Genomic DNA, 22,317 nt, shown 5'->3' with positions numbered 1-22,317 from the left:
CAGAGATCTTAACACGACAGAGATCTTAACACACCAGAGATCTTAACCCACCAGAGATCTTAACACACCAGAGATCTTAACAGGTCTAGGTATTGAAAGGTGTCTTGAAAAATTGAGTCACCGCAACCATGAGAGCATGCAGCCCTAACTGGCCACCTAACATGTAATGCAGTTTGCTGCAGCAGAATGTGAGATTAGCCGAGGAAAGACAAGTGCACTCTCACTCACTCACGGATTTACCCACACGGGATTATCCTGTGACTCCTGGCGGAGATAATAAAAGTCGGACGAAAGGTTGAAACAATGCCCCCAATGCCCATCACACGATGGGCATTACCCCACAAAGACAGATGTTGTTGTTCAATAATAACTGTAAAAATAGAATGTTAATCTGACTTCACACAGGTTTAAATTCTGCCACAGAACCAATGTAATGAGGTCAGCCAAACTAAAAACAACGCATGGTGTTGTTAATGAGCACTAAAAAGCACTTGAGGGCTCCTCGTTATTGAATTATGAGCAGCTTAGTAGCAGTAGTAGCCTTTGTAAAAGTATAATCAGTCCGAGAACTGAATCCTCTGCATTCACACAGACCTCATTACATGAATGAGTAACCTGCTGCAGCACTGTATCACTGGACATATGAGGTACACGGGACCTTCTTATATTTGGATGAGTGACTACATGTGCTAGACAGCTGTGTGACTATGGGAGTCACACGACATGTTCATATATACACACAGACCGGACACATAGGACCGTTGACTAACAGCATGAGGAAGTAGATATCCACCAAAAACCAGACGACGCAGCAGAAAGAAATAATATTTTAAAGATCTATTTTGGCTCCGTCGTGGGAAGTTTATTTGAATAAGTTAGCTCACGGGATCAAGTCTCATATGTCGTGTTCGTGCATTATTAATGTGAAAAACATCTTCTCTGCTCTTCTTTTGAAATATGCAACATGTGTGAGTGTCATTGCTAATAACTAATAAAGTTCAGGGCAAAATCACAATTGGTATGAATGTGTAGGTGTCAGCTGAGAAAGGCTAGAAGTGTGTCTGTCTGTAGTTTCTTACTTTGCTGTGTTCAGGACATTTCTGGGCGTCAATCTCCTTTAAAAGAACGTAGCGACCAGGTGCCTCTAAATAAAAAGGCTTTGTAATCTTACCTTTTCTCAAAGAGCAACAGAAAATATAATCAGTTAACAAATTGAATCTGTAGTATCTCGTTTATAGTAGCTTGTTTACCAACAGTGTCTGTAATAGAAAGGACAGAAAGGACAGATGTCTTTCCACTCCGACTGTCAGAATCCACAATGTATCTCTCTATACCATCATATTTCCAATGTTTTTTCCTCTATTTGATTATCAATTCCTGCAGATAATGAAGTCGGTGTTTTAAATACGCCTGCAAATGTTTCACTTTGTATTCTGCAGCATAAATTGCACCTGTTAACACGTCATCCAGGAATTATGAAGGTGTGCAATGTAAATGATGTCTTACTGTAAAAAAGATATATGTAGATATGTGTGCAGATTTACGGAGATCAGATTGTTACAAAATGTAAATATCATAAGTCAGGCCTAAACAAATAATTAGTACGTCGACAGAATGTCTTGAAGACATGGTTGGTAAATGCAGTGGAATTAACTGGACAATATTTCCCTCTGAGATGTAGAAGAGTAGAAGTATATAGTACCATCAAATGGAAATATGCAATGGAGTAAATGTACTTAGTTTCTGTCCACCACTGTCTAACATAAACTCTGCAGTGTCATACTTTACATGGCAGGAAGTAGAGCTAATAAACGGCAGCCTTTAAAACAACCTTGCACCTCTCAGTGCGGTTACATCTGGTTGAATAATATTTCAATTTCCTCCTGAACAGCCTTGCAGCTCCAAAACACAACATGACGAGACGTGTTTCTACCTCCCAGCTTTCGGAAAAATGCTTGAGTGTTAAAAAGAAAGTATTCTTTGTATCGAGGTCCATGCATTCATCCTCTTTAAGTTCATGTTGAGTCTTATGAACTAAGCACTTGTTCATCTCTACAGTGGTCTGATGAATAATAGCGATGTTAGGGGGGTTGTGGGATGAGGATAAGAATGTAGTTCAGGACACCATCTTTATTAAAAATCCAGCAGTCCTATTCAATTTTTCAAGCAGTGTCCCAGAATGCAGCTGGGCGCTGAGTTCACTGCCAGCCTCTGTGAAGTTTTCAGACACCGCAGCGTAATCCGACACCTGACATCATCTGTTGAAGGGATCTTTGCTGTTTGAGTGAAACCAGATGTAATTCCTCTGCCTGGAAAAAAAAATGAAACTCCTCCCCAGACCTGCAACTGCCTTTTGTATTTCCTCAAAATCCAACCGGTATATAAACTCACACACTGACCTACTTTGACAGCAGAGGAACACGGTGTCGCACTCAGAAAACTTCACCAAACCCTTTGACTTTCGGACTCAAGGTAAAGTTTGTTGTTTTACTTTCAGTTCTGTGCATTCCTTCTCTGGAACAGGGTTAGTTTTCAGCTTGTTAAACTTAGTGCAGCGGGATTCAGGTTGAGTAAACCTGATGTGCTGCTCCTCAATGAAGCCAAAGGATTCTCTTCATTACAGGCACTGTTCTGTTTAAGTTTGACTCTCAGGGTTCATTTCCTTTGAATTAAGGCTCAGACAGATTTAGAAGTATTTGTGTAAGCTATGAAAGTGATTATGTTAATAGGATTAGGATTGTGTTGAACCTTAATAGAAAGAGTTTTGGAAGTCAGAGGTGCAGACTTAACTGGGAGCTGTTTCGACCTCTGCAGAGTTAGTGTGTCTTACTCCTGGAACAACATATCATTCAAAATATTGACCAATGTTGTAAAATATACTTCTAAAGAACAAAGAAATGTCCATGGGGAGAATTCCTATGACTCATACAGCGACACACAGTGTGCTTCTTTCACATTAACTGTAGATGATTTGCATAGATCATGAAACCCTGCTATTTAAATCATTGCACTTCCTTCAAACCGCCCGAGAGTGAAGCCAGACGAGATGTAATCAATATGTGTGTAGGACGCAGCTCAGTTCACACACAGCCTTAAAGATAAGCTTTAGTTTAGTTAAACTCAACAGGGCGATGGCCTTTACTGGAAGCAGGGTGTCATAAAACAAGAGAGGAAGTGGGAGACGCTGACGAATGACAGATGGCACGAAAGCAGAGAGAAGCAAAGGTGGAGGAAAAAAGTCTGCTGTGATTTCTTTCTCTAAGTCTGGAGTTGAACATGCACCGAGGAAGTGTTTGAATCCCTGATGAGAGAGCAATGGGAACATTTCATATTCTTTATCTGCTTCCTGGTCCTTTGGTGTCTGTATGAAGCTGCTGACAGACAATATTCAATATCTTCAAATTTGATCATGCTTGTGGCCAAAAAAACAAAAGGAGTGTGTTGTTTGCCACCGACCTCTGGACAGGAAGTAGAGTGTTATCTCCACTGCAGCTGTTGGAGGGTTTCCTGGGAAATCGAAACCAGCATGCTTCTTGTCTTTGGTGGCACACGAGTGAAACCATCACGTGACAGTAAAACCAGCTTAAACCCATTAAAAAGTGATGTGTCAATTTATATCCTTACATTCTTTAGAGCAGCTTTGACTCTCACGCCACTCTGAAAAAGAATTCCAGCCAATGCTGAACTCTGAGTTTTGATTTGATGTCTGTAAAACATGAGGTTTTTCCTGTTCTTTCAGAATGTTGCAGTGTGTGTGCTTGTTGCTGCTGGCGGCCTCGGCCCTGAGCCACCTGGATGAAGCCTCTCTGGACACCCAGTGGGAGGATTGGAAAATCACACACCGGAGAGAATACAACGGCCTGGTAAGTCTCTGCCATTAACTGTGTGTGTAAGCTTTTCTCCAAATCCAAGAAAAAAGCTATTCCCAACCATATGTAACGACAGTGCTGTTGGTTTTCTGGTGAGGACGTTCTCTAATGACTTGCTTTGCCACAACTGAAGAAAACATGATTACACAATTTGATAGTGAAAAGGAAAGTTTACGGACGAAAACAGTACAGTTTTATAAGCTGTAAAACTTCCATGACTCCTCGTATCCTAATAACAGACCACATCCGAACTCAAGATGGGATTTGCACAGAGACAAAGTGTTCCTTTAAAGAAATTTACCAATAAAGTTATCAAAACCTGACTTTGTATGCGATGCAAATTCCTCAAATATTGCACCAAGCTCTCAGAGAGAGACCGAGGGAAAGATCAGACAGATATTAACGGGAGAGGATGTCAGACTTTCATTATCACTGGAGTTGCTCTAAGTTGCGCACCACAGCTGAGTTTACTGAACAATGTCCCTTTTCAACGGTGACTTTCATCAGAGCGTTTTATTTTAAAGTGTTACTGACATTACAGCCCGAGCTGTGTCTGTACGCACCAATGAATAGATGTGCATTCATTTAGCCCTTTCTTCCGTCTTCAGGCTTCTTGTGTTCCCTCTTATCTCTTCTTGCTCTCTTTGTGCTTCGGTAAATTGCTCAACAAGTGGACGTCTTTGTGTTGACTCACTGCCTATCTAAAGCAGACTCAATTTAACGGCCAGTCAGTTCACTGCTCGTCTCCTCTCTCTCTCTATCGGCTGGCCTGTTTCTGCTGTCGGCAGTCTGGTGCGTATCTAGTCTGGATATTGCAGCTCTGTTGAGAGAACATTAAACAGGGCAGATGTTTTGTTTTGCCAACATTCACTGTTGTATGTTAGTCATATGTTTGTGGTCTTATTTTGTCATTAAAAATGATTCAAATAGCTCATCGTTCCTTTATAGTTTCAAAGATTAAAATGGAGGTGGAGGGTTTATTGTTGACTGTAAAGTCCAAAAAGGAGAGTCAGATTTTAACCAAATAATTAACTTAATGATTTGCTGCCTTTTGTTTTTAGAATAATAATATAATAATAATATTTAGGATTGTTTAAGTTACACTGCCAGAAAGTATTCTCAAAGATCTGGTGCTGCCAGTCCACCAAAATGTTAACATTCATGTACAGTATGCGTTTGTGTGTCTTATGTTGTTTATATCTGTATCTGTGTTTACATGCAGTTATTTGAATGTGTGTGTTAATGAGATCATTATGTGGTGTATTATTGACATTCATGTCTCTCTCTCTCTCTCTCTCTCTCTCTCCCTCTCTCTCTCTCTGTCTCTGTCTCTCTCTCTCTCCCTCTCTCTCTCTCTGTCTCTCTCTCTCCCTTTCTCTCTCTCTGTCTCTCCCTTTCTCTCTCTCTCTCTCTCTCTCTCTCTCTCTCTCTCTCTCTCTCTCTCGTAGTGATTTCAATCAGTATTCCTCCAACAGTGCCTCTAATTCAACCCCTCCTTGAACTGACATCACTTAAATAGAACCAAAGTCTCCGCGCATCATTTGCATTTTCCATTACTGGAATGGATATCAAGATAGAAATAATCATTATAGTTATGCTAATGGCTGTTAAGACCACGAATACTAAGCAGAGCGTGGATGTTTTTTAGGTAAGCAACCAAACACTCGGCTCTATCTCATTCCTTAGTTTTTATAGACACGTACAGAGGTGATGAGGTGCCAATATTCTAAAAATAAGGGATGAAGCAACATTTTAAGGCAACTTCCAGTTGCATTGGACAGTCATGTTGCTGTCTAAGCTGTAGGGAAGATCGCTATGTGAACGTGCACTGGTTTAATTGGCCTAATTAATGAAATGAGGCTGTAACACAGGCGAGCTTCCTTTCTTCGCTAATTAAAATGCAGATTTGCCCTATTTGCCCAGATTCATTTCTCTGAGCTGTCAGGTGTTAACACAGGAAGAGAGGGAGGGAAGCAAAACTTAACACGGAAGGATCTGCATATGTTAAGACCTCAGGTGCAAAGACTTGATGCTCCAAAGTTCATATTTCTAGACCTAATACATCATCATATACATGCTAAAGCCTTCTTTATAAGAAATGCAGACTTCTGTTGTCTGAATTTGGAGGACACAAGCGGCCCCCCGTATCCCATAATCCTCGTGTCAAGCTTCTGTCTTGACTCAAAGTGACACGTTGCACTTGTTTGTCTCAGGATGAAGAGGGGATTCGCAGGGCCATCTGGGAGAAGAACATGCGGCTGATTGAAGCCCACAACCAGGAGGCAGCACTGGGCATCCACTCCTACGAGCTGGGGATGAACCACCTGGGCGACATGGTGAGTCTGAGCCGGTCCTGCATGCTTGAGGCCACATTTCTGTTATTTGCTTCATCCCATGTAAGGTGTCATAGGGGGAAGACAGCCGACTCTGTGTGTAGGACGCTTCACGACTCCTGGACAGAAAGATGGTTTCATTCTTTTCCATTCTTCACTCTGTTCTATGACATCATCTACACGCTACAGATTACGTGGTTTTTGACATTTATGCTCTCAGAAGTCTATTTCTGGCCTCTCCTACCGGATCGCCTTCGCATGTCATCCAAGTGAAAGCGATGATCGGTTGATGTATAGCAAGAAACACAAGCTAATTTGCCAGAATGACAATCTTTAAAGACATAAATGTCATGGAGTTCATGGCACACAAATATCAAGTGACAGCTAAATGCACGGCAGCCAATGACAGAAATCAGACATTTTCCAGCTTGTTTCCACAACATTTCATCACCAGAAGCCAATCAAGTTGCTATTTCATCATTATTTATATTACAATAATATCACTGGCTCAGCCAACACCAGACCTCCGTCTCAGGTTAATGAAGTAAAGAATACCAACTGTCATGCCGAGGAACTGCACCACGTGTTTGCCGTTCACAGGCCTCGGGTTCTGATCTTGTATCACACATTCAAGTTTTCCCAGATAAAAAAAAAAATGAGCTAACTAACAATTCTTTTCATTCTGGATTAATATGCTGACTTGATCTGCGTGCTGAGTGCATTCATTCACATGTTGTGATAGAACCAGCTCCTACGTGTCAGAGATTCATATTCTCCACAGCCGCTGTGTCTTTTAGCTGCTGTCGTCTCCGTTTGTTGTGCACGCTGCAGCCCGCTGAGGTGAAACTAAATGGGTTTGGTGTCCTTAGATCAGCGGCAGTCGCTGACGTGTGTGTGTCAGAGCGGGTCATGACTGATGGTTGTTTTTGTAATCAAGTTGCCGGCTGTAACAAGCCGTACATCAAAAAATGTGTGGGAAGCAATATGGGTGAAAAACACAGGCTCATTTATTAGTGACAGGAAGACGTTTACACATTCAAGACTTCTGGATAAATGGCCAATTTCATGTGTTGATGTAGAAACAGGTGGCCGGGAAATGAAGGATGTTTTTCCATTTTCATCTTGCACTTAAGGGAAACGAAAGGAAGGACCAGATGGTCTGTAGTTCTTCTGTTGGTGATCTCTCGGCTCGCATACTGAGCTGTAATGAAAGCACTGGGGACATTATTTTCAATGATTGCTTTAATACCGATAATACAGGAGTTCCCTTATTTCACCTCCTCTTTTGCTCTTATCCTCCTCGTCTGCTTCCTGCTTTACGTTGTTGTTTTGTAAATCTTGCAGCGTTGCACTTCTGGTGTCACTGTTTGAAATTAGTACAGTGCAGAAAAACTCCATTTCCTTTTGGAGTAAACTGCTCAACCCATCCCTTCATGAAACACTTTTCATCCTCCATCACCCTGCTGAATCAAATCCTCCCCCTCCCGTATCTTCTTCACTTGTTCTTGTCTTAAGTCTAAAAATAAATCCTCTCCACCTCTCTTCTCTTGTTCCCGTTCCAACACATTTTCTATGTCACAAGATTATTCCAGGAACCAAGGGAAGTTTCATATCATCTGTTATCGGAGGGGTGCAACCTGTAATCCTTAACTTCTGCTCTTCAAAGAGATCATTTCTTTGAATATATCTTGTTTTGATCAAGAAACTCAACCTCCGTCTGCACTCATCTTTTCTGAACGAGAGCGTCAGCAACATTCCTAAACCCCCCCGATGTAAAACATTAACTGTGTCTCCGCTCACGCAGACGTCAGAGGAAGTGTCCGAGAAGATGACCGGTCTGCAGGTCCCGATGGACAGCGAGCGCAGCTTCACCACGGCTCTGGACGACGCGGCGTTCAAGTTTCCCAAATCCATTGACTACCGCAAGAAGGGCATGGTGACTCCAGTGAAGAACCAGGTCAGAGGTCATCTAGCACACATCTTAGTCGTTGTATATTTAGTAAAAAAAACACACAAACTGTGGTAACACATTCATGATTCTTCTTATTGGATATCTGGTTCACCAGAGCTTCTATGTTTGTTTGTTTTTGGCAGCTTCTTAGGGTGAAGCGTAGTTATTCATTTTATAGTTACTGTACTCATCTTTAAAGCACTCTCTTCCAATAAAAGCATTTGTTTTGGTTTTACAAGAGAAAGACCTCAATGGTGAAGAAAAACTAGGTTGGTTTGGTGAAGGTTCATCTGCTTAACGCCTTCACCTCTGATACAGATCAGTGCAAAGCAGCTTCCATAAGCTTCCACTGTGCTGCCTAAGATGTGTGACCTAATAAATTCCCATCAAAGCTCCACCTACCTAGGAGAGGTCTCATCAGCCAGAATAACTGGAAAAACCTTGAGACCATGTTGTGATGGGATCACACAGCTCGTCCTTATTCCCAGGGCGCTGATTACGGACGCTTTGTCTCACACACAATGCACCCTTTAGCATCTGTATTAAGTACCAATCTGTGTCAATTACCTACTGTAATACCCCATCCATGTCATCAGCAGACGCTTAGAGGAAATGATGCAGGAGTGTGATGAAGTAGTATTATTACAGGAAAATGAAACTGGGAACCTCACAACCCTGGCACCCGCAACATAGTGGAGAAACTGGGCTTACAGGAAATATGGCAATGACAATCAGAAGAGCACAATGAGGACAGAGAACGTGATCAAGAGCTGATATCACATGATTAAAGAGTTTCGCTTCAGTAAGCACAGCGATCAAAGCAGACCTGGGACATATGAGGACATCGGGCTGAAAAATGAATGTTGCAGTTCATGAGAATCAAAACATCTCACGATGGTTATTAAGTCTTATTCCTCAGTCAGTAGTTTTCTCATTAACTGAAATACAAGATATGAATCTACAGATAGAAGTTTCTTCGGTTCATGCGTTTGATGGTGTTTGTTTGAGGGCTTGGGGGAGAGCTGCTGAGAAAGATGTCCCACGGCTGCTTCCAGGCAAAACGCTGAGAAGGAAACTCACTGATTTCTGTGGGGAAATGTTGCTGTGGGAGGCAGAAGCAAAAATAATCAGACGGGAACAAATAAAGAAAGCAAACGGTCGCCAGAAAAACAAAAAAGTTGCCAGTGTACGTTGCTGCACACTGCAGGATACGTTGAATGTTAACGTTTCTGAATAAAACATCCGTTTCATGAACAAGTTTCATTTAAAATGTGATCGGTTAGGTTCAGGCAACAAAACTACTTTGTAAAGGTTAGAAAAAAGACACAAGCAGCAGTCTCCAGGGTGAAAGTCCTGTGTTTGTTATGTTTGAAGTTTCTTGTGCAAATATTAAAATAAGTATGCACAATTATGAAAACATTATAAGTAAGCACTTTTTTTTTACTCTAAATTCTTAAAAATAAGATGAGTTCAGGAACACAAGGTTCACACTCAAAACCCGTTTTACGAAGCGTTAATTCAAAAGAAAATATTCAAAAAGCTCCTCCAACATGAGTGAGCACGAGAGGGCAGCAGCATGTGATCTCAAAGAGGCTGAATGAGAGTTTGAGTATGTGGTGAGAATCCTCCACTTTCAGCCTTCATTCACGCTCCAGAAAGGTCAACACGGTCCCAGTTAGTGTACGAGGAGGAAGCAGCCTGTTCTCACTGCTAATGGACTTTGAAAAGACAAGAATGGGTTTAGTTATTACATGTAATTAGTGTTTATGAGTGGATCGGACAGCCAGGCCGTGTTTCATGTAAACAAGGGTTGAGCTGAACAGGAAGTAGATCGACTGAAATATGCTGTACATCTGTGCTTTCTGCTGGCAGGCAGAGAGCAGCAGAATGATGGGATGTTATCTAATGAACATCGGAGCTGAAGCTGACGCACTGAAGTCTCAGCACGGTCAATGATTCATAATCAGTGACACATTTTACTGTTATAGTTCATCTATTTTCATTTTGTTTCATTAACTTTGAGTTTTTAATGTTTTTCTACAAATACATGCATATTTTTGTACATTTATTTACCATAAGTTAGGCTCCAGAAATTCATTTTTTGAGAACTCCATACTTTTTAGTTCAAGCATGCTTTTTATTTATACTGACACTAGATTTAGCTTAAAGATTTGATATATATATATATATATATATATATGATATATAATAGTGTACACAAAACAAAAAGATGATAACTGTAAATATTTTAAACATGTCAGATGGATCATTTTCCATTTCTATTGTAAATGTGGGTTTATGTGGAGGACGTTGTCGCCCTCTGGTGGATGAAAGTCAAACTGCAGCCATGAACAAGATGTATTGAGCTGCTTCCTGTCGTTCATGAATTATGCAGCAGTCTGACTTCACTCTCTGCATACTAACAAGTCTGCCGCTTCCTCCCCGACGGAAGCACGATGACTGAATCCTGTTTATGATGTTTTGTTTGTTTTGAGGCAAATTTCAGTTTTACTCTGCGCTCAAAGCCGCATTCAGAACATCCTCCGGTGACATGATGTGATTAGCCCACACGTTTAGAGACTCCGAGCAGCAGGGTGTCCTCCTGGAGCAGCAGAGGTGTTTCTAACCCAAAGCCAGATGATCATTTATAGTCAGTCAGCGACTCTGGTGGTGTTTTACTCCTTCATGACTGAGAGAGCGTCTCCAGCACACCACAGAGATCCTGTTATTTAACGGAACACTGGTTTGACATTTGGATTTCATAATTCTATTTGTCAGATGTGAAATTAGATGATATGTTTTTTTAATGCCACTATAGGTGCATTCACATGGGTGGATTTAGAGACAATGGTCCCCACCACCTCCCCTACATAAGAGCAAGACACACAGACTTTATATTTGTTGTCTGTTTGTCTCTTTGTAGTTGTTACTGATCTCTTCTGTAAGGGACTAAGAGGGGCCAGCCTTAATGTCTATATCAGCCTTCAAATCACTGGAGTTAATCTAACATTCGTATGGGCATTCCATGTCATCAGTAGTGTCCTGCTCAGGTGACCACAGGTTTATAATCTTAGAACACATATCAGTGACTGTGGCATAGTATTGTTGATAAAACATCACATTTCTCCCTGTGTGACATGTTCTCACACAGAAACATCTGCCCCCCAGTGGACAGACGGGAGAAGACACGCTTCTCATCTATCAGTTTGATTTCCCTTTAGGCTGATGAGATATTAATGCAGTGCTCATTACTGATTTAATCTGCCAATTATCTTTTTAATGTGGAGTGTAAAATATGCAAAAAAAAGTCTGTCCGTTTCCTAAAGCCCAGGGTGCCGCCTTTGGATTACTTCTTTTCCCTTATACTAACAATTCAGAACCCAAAGATATTCAGTTTATTCTCACATATGACAAAGAAAAGCAGCAAATCTTCCCAGCTGAGAAGCAGGAACGAGTACATTTGTACATTTGTTTGGCTTTTTTGTTACAGAATTTGCTCACATCATTTTCTGTTTGCCCCGTCACAACCTGTAACGGGGCCTATATGTGCATATCGTATCATCAAACTACAACCACCTCACTCTCCTCTCTTTCATTAACTCCTGACAGGGTTCCTGTGGCTCCTGTTGGGCCTTCAGTTCGGCCGGGGCCCTCGAGGGCCAGTTGGCCAAGACGACGGGGAAGCTGCTGGACCTGAGTCCCCAGAACCTGGTGGACTGCGTCAAGGAGAACAGCGGCTGCGGAGGAGGATACATGACCAACGCCTTCAAGTACGTGCAGGACAACGGAGGCATTGACTCGGAGGCGGCCTACCCGTACGTCGGAGAGGTAAGGAAGCCACAATGCTGCACACATGAAGGAAATAAATCAGTTGAATCCTTAATTCCCCTTCAGTGGGTCAAAATGTTACCCAAACATTCACGTGTCCTGAAACCACATCTTTAAATGCTTCGTTTCTCTTTCCTGTCATGTGCTGTTGGTGTGACATCCTGTTCTGTGGTCATAACCCACAACTAGAACCAGACTTACTGCCTCCCCTCAGACTGAATTGAGAGACCTATGCAACACTATTAATGATGTGCAACGTGGAAAAAAAGGTCCATCTTATAGGACTTTTTCCACCCTCAATATGATTTGTCTTACTTTTACTTGAAAGATAATCATGCTGTGAGTTTTGGAACTACAGTTCCCATGATGCTTTGACAGATTAGACAGCAAACAATAAGAATAAAAGTTGCTCTGGAGTCAGCTGTTATTTGAAGTCACAATATCATCCACAACACAAAATGAATATCCATAAACTATGCCTAAATAATATATAGGATATCGAATAACAACATACATTATCAACAGCAAAAAAAAACAAGACAAAGTGTAACTTTAACACTCTGGTTTTATTAAATGACACTAAAGCGAGAAAACAAATTGCACAACTTGCAGAAATATTCTGTTTACCACAACAGAGCTGCAGACAGACTGAAACCAAAGGCGGTCGGTGGTTCCTCACTTGGCTTTCAGGGTGTCACACTTCACCCAATCAGGCTTCAGCAAGAGCAAAATCACACCATTTATTCCACTTTGATCTTTAAAGCAGCAACAATATCAGACTGAAGGGAGGCGGCTTATCGCAGACGATGATTTGTCCTAAAAAGCAAGCACACTTTCCTCTTAAGTTAACTGGTGCAACGAGGAAGTGCGACTTAAAGGCTGCATTCTCCCCATTGTTTGGATACTAGGAACGTACCGAGGCTGTGATCAGAGTCACATGAGGTGTGCATGTGACAGTAAGATCACCAGGTTTGCTGCACAGGCCTGCAACTAACAATTATTTTTGTTATCGATTTATCCGATGTATTGTTTGTTAATCAGTTATTTGTTTTTTGATAAAACACCAGAAAACGACTCCCAATGTGACATCATCAAAAGTCTTGTTTTGTCAGAACAAAAGTCCAAAACCCCAAAATATTCACTTTACTACAGTGGAAAAGCAGCACATCTGGGAACCATTATTAAATATTTGTCATTCTTGTTAAAAAGTGACCTGAAGAAGTTTCTGTTGATCCTTTTCTGGTTTGTTGCAGCTTCCTTTTGTATAAAGATTATGACCATAACTGACGTAGTTCTTAAATTTGAAGCATTGCATTTTCCAGCTGCAATTTCTTAGTCAGTTTTTTTTTTTTTTTTTGCCAGAAGAGAACACAGAGATCTCAACCAGGTTTATTCAGGATTGTTTCCTCCTCCTTTTGTCTTGAAGGACCAGCCGTGCCGCTACAACTCATCGGGCATGGCAGCCCAGTGCAAAGGCTTCAAGGAGATCACAGTGGGCGACGAGCAAGCGCTGGCTCGAGCTCTGTGTAAAGTGGGTCCCATCTCCGTGGGCATCGACGCCTCGCTCGGCACCTTCCAGTTCTACCAGAGAGGTCAGTGAGACGCACACATGTCTGATATCTGACACTGAATTATCTGATTCTTGTTATGACATGTTTGTACTGTTCTATGCAAATAATATTAAAGTAGAGACAAAGTCACAACACTGCATTTTGTTGTCAAGGAAAGACACTACATGTGAAGAGGGTAAAGAAAATGAACTAGATATCACCATGAAACTTCCCCGTTACTACTGACATTAAGACAATCCTTTCTACATTAAAGTCTGTGATTAAATATGCAAATCAGGCATTAACGAGGAGAAATAGACAGCGTAGTAAAATCAACACCTCAATGTGTATTTGGGATGTTTTCTGAAAGAAGACATGTTATGGAAGCAAATTAGCAGAACATCTCTTATTCTACAGAAGCCCAGAACGGACAAACCAAACATGTGCTTCTACACACTCCGCACACGGGAGAAGTTTCAGTTGGTTGCAATCTACATCCTCACCACTAGAGGTCGCCAGATCCTACACACTGGCCCTTTAAGAAGTGTGATAAAAAATAATTGCTAACACATTTTCTATCTTGTCAGTGGTTTAGTATGTTTTAGCCCTTTAACTCTTAATAGGAAGGACCTTTCAGGCAGTGGTAACAGGAAGTGCGTTTTAACACTACAGGTCCCAGAATTCTAAAGGCATGTTGTTCTAATTAAGAAGTCAGTCATTAATAACTCTGCTCAGGTTTCATGCTGCTCACAGCTTGAGTAGTCGTCCACACAGCAGCAGCAAAGTGAGAGACGTTGGTCAACCTGCTGAGGTGTGCGGCTTGTCACCTGCAGCTCTTCACCTAACAGATCACTGTGCCCCCCCCCCCCTTCTTCCATCACTCCCTGACGGATTTCAAACTGACACACTGACAAAAACAAAAAAGACCGAAATGACCGTTCATTGTTCATGAACCGTTCATGAACGATTGTAGTCGGCTAAACCAGATGGGAAATGACTCCGCCAATAAAAACTATGATATGGGAAGGATATTATGTGAATATGTTGACTTACGCAGACCATAGAAAGCATCTAAACTGCGTGTGATTTCCTAAAAATATTAACTTTAAAACAACTGCTTTTAGGCCTTTCGGGATTTCTCCACCAAAATGTTCTTCCTCGCAGCGCGGAGACTTTCATGTTGGAAAATAAAACCTTCTTGAACTAGCTGAATAATTAAAATGACCTCATCGAAACTGTAACACTGAAACCTGAGCCGCACATGTATGTGTGTTGGTTCACTGGTGCACTTCCAGCTCTGAATGTCTCCTCGCTCACTCTTCCTCTCCGCCATCGTGTTCCCAGGTATTTACTACGACCGCAACTGCAACAAAGACGACATCAATCACGCCGTGCTGGCTGTTGGCTTCGGAGTGAACACCAAGGGGAGGAAATTCTGGATCGTCAAGAACAGGTGGGGGGGGCACATCATCACCTGTCGAGAGCGGCATCAGGTGGCTCATAAGGCCGCCGAAAGTGAAACGACACGGCGGCGTTGATTTGACGCCGTCTGTCGGGCGTGTTGGTGACAAACTGAAATGCTTCTTTGACTCCCGGCGATGCTCAACGACTCATGTGTCTTTCTCTCCATCTCATCTTTTGTCTTTTTCTTTCTTTTGTCCCTGACAGCTGGAGCGACCAGTGGGGCAAGCAGGGCTACATCATGATGGCACGTAACCGCGATAACCTCTGCGGCATCGCCAACCTCGCCAGCTACCCCGTCGTGTGAAGAAGGACGAAAAGGGGCTTTGCTTAGTCTACGACACACAGAAATGCACTTGACTATGTATGCAGAGCTCATTCCTACCATGGATGTATTATTAAACCGGTGGTCCAGTTGCAAATAAATCCCCTGGAGCCCAAAAACTACATTTTAAAAGAGACATCTCAGGTCAATTATCACTCTTATTATTGTACATTTTTAAAAACAGTTCCAAAGCCCCAGAAAAGTATTTTGTTGTTTTTTCTGAATGACATCACTGCTGAACGGTTTGCCCGTTCTCATTGGCTCATACCTGGGCCAGAGGCATGATGGGATTAACACATAACCCGGAAGCTAGAAACCTTTTTTGGTGAATGCGCCGCAGGCGAGCAGTTCTCATTGAACTGAACAGACGCCATTTTTGATGACCCAGTTCTGTAATACATCCATGAGTCCAACATACAAAACCACTGCAAACAATAACAGAGGATTTTATTCTGTCTTGCTGGTTTTTAAAACATATATTTTTGAATCACCAAACATTAAAATAAGAAACCAGACTCTTTTGGAATGAACCTCTTCCAGCGATGAAAAGTGTGAAACGTTTGTGTGAAGTCTTAGATTCCAAGTGTCTGATGAGGACGTTTGGATTATCTTGAGTTATTTGAAGCACTTTGAACCTCTTTAAGACTCTTCAGTTGTATGTTCGCACCAGCAGACCTCCACGGTGGTCTGCTCCATAAACAGGTTTAGTACCTCCAGGGCCTGCTGTTAGTGACCCTAAACCTGAACACTGTACCAAGTCCAATCTCAGCAGGCACTCAACTCACAGTAGCACGCTGGGAGGCGGAGACAGTTCCACGGCCCCTTCAGCTTTAACTACAGGTCAAGAACCAACAGAGTTTAAATTCACTGTGACAGGAAGCATTGCTGGCCAATGGGAGCTCCTCCTTTTTCTTTCGACGCAGAGTCGGTTCTTTTAAAATTTTAAGTTTTTTCTCTCGATCGTGTCGACTTTTGTTTTTCTGTTCAGCACTTTTTCTGATGATCAAACTGTAAACTGGTGTTTTCTATGAATAAAGGTTTCATTTTGAAGTTAAATGCATCGTTTAAATTCCTCATTCACAACTGTTTTAGATGAATGTAGCTAAGCAGAAAAGCTACAATCATATCCTCAACGAGCTGCATTGTGTTCAGTATACAGTATATGTGACGTCTGGCCGTATACTCTGAACACACCGTCTTTGTGATCGAGGAGTTGCCTCCACATGGCTCTCAGCGAGGCGACGAATTTCTAATTTAGCACCTTTGAAGTTCTAAGTGTAGCGTTTCATTCATTTCTTTCACTCTGAGAGACTAAATGTGTTGTTTTCACAACTTGAAGTGGTTCAGTTTATCCAGTTAAGAATTAAAATGAGACTTCAAGAAGAAAAGTTGGGTTTCTATTTTGCAAACTTGCTCGATCTGATACGTGAAGAGAGGCCTGCTGTTTGAACCCCGCATGAGCCGAAGTCTAATAAGAGATTCATAATATAATATCTCAGGGATCTCGGTAGAATAACGGGATTCGTGGTGCAGCACAGAACATAATGTTGAAGAAATAAACATATTGAGAACGAGTGGGAATGCAATAAACAAATGAATTGATTAAAAGAAAATGAGAAGAGTTCGCCCCACATAAGAGCTGATAACAAACAGACTGATGACAAAGAGCTCATGTGTTATGAGCTCAGGTTTAACTCTTTAAGAGTTTTAGTTTTCTGTTTGGATGAAATACAAGAAATATTGTTTTTCCTCAGTCAAGAATATAACTTTTGGCAGAAACTTAATAATATTGAAAAGCAAAACAAAATATCCGGCATGAGGTCCGAGAAAACTAAAACAAAATAATCCAAAATGAATAAACAATGCAACATGTATGTGCAGCCTGGTAGGATTCTGTTTGTTATATCAAACGGTGTAAAGTGTAACTGAGTGGTACAAAGCACATTAAATATGATCATGTGCACAGTGTTCATCAGGGGGCATAACCATCATAGATGGACTGGTCGATTTTAAATTCAGCAATTTATTTACAAATTTGACATTTTATATGATTGTTATTGATTAACAGTAGAAGCAGAATGGGTTATTATCCATCTGCTCACCCGACACTTTGGTCCAGAGACCTCGACAACATCTGGCAGAGCACCACACAGTGTGTTGACCTTTCATCAGGTCTGAACCACCTCCTGACCTTTGCTCCAGGAACACACACATCCCTTCAACTGAACCGGCTGTACAGGAACACACACGTCCCTTCAACTGCACGACTGTATTTCCAGGTCGTTCGTGTTCCCGCGACGCTGAATCCTAATGTTTAGTAACCTCCCTGACCTTCTCTGCCTACACCACCGTCATACGAAAGAAAATCTTCTAACTTTGAAATATCATATATTCTGTACAACAACATATTCATTTCCCCGTCGGAGGAATATTTTTCATTTCCATTTGTTCAGCCCTGAGGACGATATGTTAAACTTACACACAAAATATTTACTAATCTCATTGTGTTAACGTCTATTAAGCTCTTTAAGCACATATGAATGAATGAAACCTTAAATGTGCAAATTAATTAATGCCCTTATGTGCAATATATCTGGGTGCAATACGATGAATATGAAAGGTCTTCCTTACACTGTGATATTTTTTTCTAGTTTCTTTTATATATATATATGCGATTCCTTTTTTATCCATTGTTAACTTTTTATTATCGAACTATTGTATATTGTCAGCTACAGACTGTAATTGATTTTTACTATTGCATTTTGGCATGACCTTTTCCTTGAGGACACTCAGCCTGTACATTCTGGCAGGGGGACAGACAATGGAAATCAGCCTTGCGGCTGTAATTGGGTGCATTTACATTTTAATTTAAAGTGTTCATCAATGTACATTGTCCCTCTCGAACAAATAAAAACTAAACTAAACTAATGACGTTTTATTGAACATTTTATCCTGTTAAATCTAAATCATTTGTTTCATCCAACATATTTGTATTGTGAGTTGTAGTTCACATCACCGCCTCTAGGAGGTGCTGGTGCGCCTTTAGACTTTTTAACAAATATATAAAAGTTATTATTTTAATGTGTTTCGACGCTAAATAAGACCACGAACCCTCTCCTCTAGCCTCAGGAGAGTCTGTGTGATTCTCAGGTTCAGTTTTAAAGCTTTAAAACTGTATAGTTGTAACTTTTGCTCCTTTACTCCCTCGTGCACTTAGTTCCTCCTCTCTCGCGCTGTTTTCCCCGCAGATCAGCTTCAGGTGATCAGACTTCAGGGCGATGCTGCTTTCTGATTCTACAGGGGAAGAACAGCGACAGGTCATGTGACACGTTTCCTGATAAATAGCGAGCAGGAACACAGAGCGGCTCAAACACGACAGAGAAGCAGCGATGACGCCCACTGTTCAAGGCAAGTTAAAACACTTTATACCCATAAATATACACACAAATGTTCTGCTTTGTATGTTAATGTCAGGACCTTTCTATTAGGGAATCCGCTGATAAACAGCTTTAACTCGGATGCTTTTACTTTCGTTCCTTTGCTTCAGACAGTTTGTTTTGTCGTCAGGCTGCAGGTGTGTTTATCAAAGTGGAGGAAAATATTAATAATGCTATATAACATTGTTATACTGTGGTTTAGTGTGACTGGTGGTTTATAAAGACTTTCAATATCTTTTAATATTTCATCTGGTCATTCTGGAGGGAATCAAAAAACGATGTGTTGCACGTTTATCCTCCAGTATTACAACGTTCATTATAGGCCAGATATGTCTTTCTATTATTAGTATGTCTATGAGATGAACAGAAGTGACCAATAAACAACACTTTCTTCAGATAAAGTCACTCGACCATAAACTCTACTGAATGATAATGTATGAAAAGTCGACACAGAGTGTCAGATTCTGGTGATTGTTTTGAATATTAAAGGTTCATCTTGTGTTCATGTATCTGTGAACTGTGACAGTGAGTCAGTCAGGCATCAGGTGACTCAGGGTCATCTTGATTTTGCTCTCTGCTCAGCTGTGCACCTGCCGGAGATCCGGTGAAACTGGCAGATCAACACACTGAACACTGACACAAAGACCCAAACCTCAATATTCATCAGCAGTAACTTCTCTACTTCCTTTATAAAATCGCTGATTCTCTCGTCCAGTCATCTGAAGCTGTTGCGTCCTGTCCAATCATTGGATCAGACTATCACTGATGATGCATTCGGTCAGATATCTTACTTGTTCACACAGTTTCAGTTCTGGTCTTGTGATGATTGCCTCACTCTGGGATGATTTATGTGCTGTTCATAGATTTTAAGTTTGAAGGAAGTGATACTTGGCCTGCTGCTGAGCATCAGACGCAGATCTTGAACACTCACACAAGTCTTTGAGAGGCAGCAGGTGAATCTGAATGTTTAAACCACTGACTAACAATAGCTATATACTATAGATATTCATATCTACAGATATATATATATATATATATATATATATATATATATATACTTAACATTGCTACATCTATTATGCATCTATTAGTTACATTGTTTACCCTGTTCGCTTGGGGTGTCTCCCTTCTTTTTCTTTTGACTTTTGGATTCAATGCAAACTCAGAGGCTTGTGTCACTGATCCTCCTGCAGCCTCCGACACGTCGATCTGCTCCGTGTGGTTTTCATGAAGCGAGCGCCACTTGTATGTTTCTGACTCAAAAAAGGCCTGAACTCTGCCTGCCGGGTTTGTTTTTCTCGGTGCGTGAGCATCTCCTCAAAGGTCAAACGACATCCTGACTTCTCATGTGGCCCACGTCTGTGTCTGTGTGTGTGTGTGTGTGTGTGTGTGTGTGTGTGTGTGTGTGTGTGCGTGTGCGTGTGCGTGTAACAGGCCTGATGTTGGGGAGCCTGCTGCTCGTCTCCCTGTGTGTCGGGGCAGCGGCCATGTTTGACAGCCGGCTGGACGTCCACTGGGGGCTGTGGAAGAAGACACATGAGAAAAACTACCAAAACGAGGTATGCGATTAGACAAAGAAAGAGGTGGATGTAAATATATTTGTAGGCACAAATCCATATGTGAGATGTATCATTAACTTAAACGATATTTGACCCGATGCACTCTCACTGTGTCTTTTTGTGTTGAGGTGGAGGATGTGCGCCGCAGGGAATTGTGGGAGAGTAACGTGATGCTCATTACCATGCACAACCTGGAGGCCTCGATGGGGCTCCACACCTACGAGCTGAGCATGAACCACATGGGAGACCTGGTGAGACACGTTCACTCACTCTACTGTTTTATACTGTAGGGAAAAAAAGTTTTATGATTTTTATTGGATTATGATCAGCATGCGTTCATTAATGATGCAGTATTAATGTTGGTGGAAGGTCAGAAGGGGATACAGCGTGACTAGTTTGAACTTTGAAGCGCAAAACCTAATCGTTATAATAAAGTATAGTTATGAATGTCCATATATATTTGTAAAAAACGTAAATGTTGGGTATGCTGCTGCTCTATTTGCTGGAATACGGACGAGGTAGCAGACAGCTGGACCCCCAAGAGGCCCCAAAGGCTCCACGTTAGCCTTCTGTCAGCGCGTTTATGGTGAATAAATTAACAAAAATGTATCTGAGGTAAATACGACAACGACGTAGGTTAAAAAATAAATAAGTAAATATAGAGCCGGGGAAAAGGGGATTATTCAACTAAAAGAAAGATAATTTACTTTACTTTTCCAGATGTAAAATCATAAATATATGAGAAAAAAACTTGAATCCAAAGTCATAAATATAGACCCAGAGAACATATAAAGGTTTTAGCTTTAGCTCCTCAAAACGTGATTCATTTGGATATAATAATAACAATGACAATAAAAATAATTATAATTATATTAATACCACTCATAATTATTCTTGTTATCAGTATTCGTATTATTATTATTATTAGTAGTAGTAGTAGTAGTAGTATTGGTATATAATAATAAGACTATTTATGTATTATTTTAACAATAAACATAGAGATTTAAATAGTCCCTAATCATGCCGTTGCAGCTGCACTTCACACATTTGTGACATTAGATGATAAATTTAAAAACTGACTTTCTCACGAATTCTGTCCTTTTTAAAATCTATTTTTTCCTCTCCTGCCAAATGAATAAAGGCCTCTTAAAACTGATCTCAGTGCTGCTCTTATCTACCTCCTCACAGATGCCAGAGGAGATCCTGCAGTCTTACGCCACACTCAGTGCCCCCACTGACATCCAGAGGGCACCATCTGCCTTCGTGGGGACATCAGGCGCCGACGTACCAGACGCCATGGACTGGAGAACGAAGGGCTGCGTCACCAGCGTCAAGAATCAGGTAAATAAAACCACACTCCGTGTTTCCATCCGTGGCCGAGCTTAAGAACCCTGTCAGCAGGATTAATCAGTATGTGTTGGTGAAAGCAGGGACTGATTGTGTCTCTCAGTGATGCAATCAACTGTCATCATCCCACACATTCCTGCTGTTACTTATTCGTCGAAGCGGTTGTTGTTCACACAGGAAGTCTTGGTTTTGCAAAACAGGTACAGAAGACGGTCACCGCACTGCCAGGCATGCATGCTCACCACAAAGTCTAGTTCACCTTCCAACCGCTGAGTTTGTATCTGTTAAATATCTCGGCTTTGAAAAAACAGCCAGTTACTGTTACTGCATTAGAAAAATCACTCGTGGAAATAAAAGTGTACACAGCCTTTATTTGGCCTCTTCATCCCTAACAATACACTCGTTTTAATATTTATAGAAGTTTATACATCATAATTATTTTTATTACACCCTGCGAGCAAGGATGGATTTTGAGACAATTGGCCCCTGGGCACAGACATTTTAAAAGGCCCCACTACCTCACATAGGAGCGAGGCACACAGACTTGTAGTTGTTTGCACTGTTTACACAGTTGTTTAACTTCTTTTGTGGTCATTTTGCGTCTCTTTGTAGTTGTTTTGCGTCTCTTTGTGTTTCTGCAGCTGTTTTGCGTCTCTT

General features: G+C 41.3%; 2 protein-coding genes across 2 annotated transcripts in view; both read left to right on the top strand.

Annotated features, from left to right (window-relative positions):
• The first annotated feature begins 2,360 nt into the window (after positions 1–2,360).
• On the top strand, positions 2,361–16,373 carry ctsk (cathepsin K). Its single transcript, XM_031867434.1, has 8 exons — positions 2,361–2,472; positions 3,740–3,863; positions 6,083–6,205; positions 8,007–8,159; positions 11,763–11,981; positions 13,408–13,573; positions 14,876–14,984; positions 15,200–16,373. The coding sequence occupies exons 2-8, from the start codon at positions 3,741–3,743 to the stop codon at positions 15,297–15,299; spliced, it is 993 nt and encodes a 330-aa protein (XP_031723294.1). The 5' UTR covers positions 2,361–2,472; position 3,740; the 3' UTR covers positions 15,300–16,373.
• A 2,333-nt stretch (positions 16,374–18,706) lies between these two features.
• ctss2.1 (cathepsin S, ortholog2, tandem duplicate 1) overlaps positions 18,707–22,317 on the top strand; it is a 9,421-nt gene continuing 5,810 nt past the window's right edge. The window contains exons 1-4 of the mRNA XM_031867448.1: positions 18,707–18,725; positions 20,189–20,313; positions 20,442–20,564; positions 21,502–21,654. Coding sequence (XP_031723308.1) covers positions 18,707–18,725; positions 20,189–20,313; positions 20,442–20,564; positions 21,502–21,654 — 420 coding nt within the window. The remainder of the gene's footprint in view (positions 18,726–20,188; positions 20,314–20,441; positions 20,565–21,501; positions 21,655–22,317) is intronic.

The sequence above is a fragment of the Anarrhichthys ocellatus genome, unplaced genomic scaffold (assembly GCF_004355925.1).
Source record: "Anarrhichthys ocellatus isolate YVR2014 unplaced genomic scaffold, GSC_Weel_1.0 scaffold39, whole genome shotgun sequence".
Classification (NCBI taxonomy): domain Eukaryota; kingdom Metazoa; phylum Chordata; class Actinopteri; order Perciformes; family Anarhichadidae; genus Anarrhichthys; species Anarrhichthys ocellatus.
The sequence above is the reverse complement of the archived record's forward strand: the minus strand, read 5'-3'. Positions and strand labels throughout refer to the sequence as shown.

Coding starts and splice junctions, on each gene's coding strand:
- ctsk (XM_031867434.1), top strand. CDS start 3,741: ATGTTGCAGTGTGTGTGCTTGTTGCTGCTGGCGGCCTCGGCCCTGAGC. Junction 3,864..6,082: donor GGAGAGAATACAACGGCCTG/GTAAGTCTCTGC, acceptor TGTTTGTCTCAG/GATGAAGAGGGGATTCGCAG. Junction 11,982..13,407: donor CCTACCCGTACGTCGGAGAG/GTAAGGAAGCCA, acceptor TTTGTCTTGAAG/GACCAGCCGTGCCGCTACAA.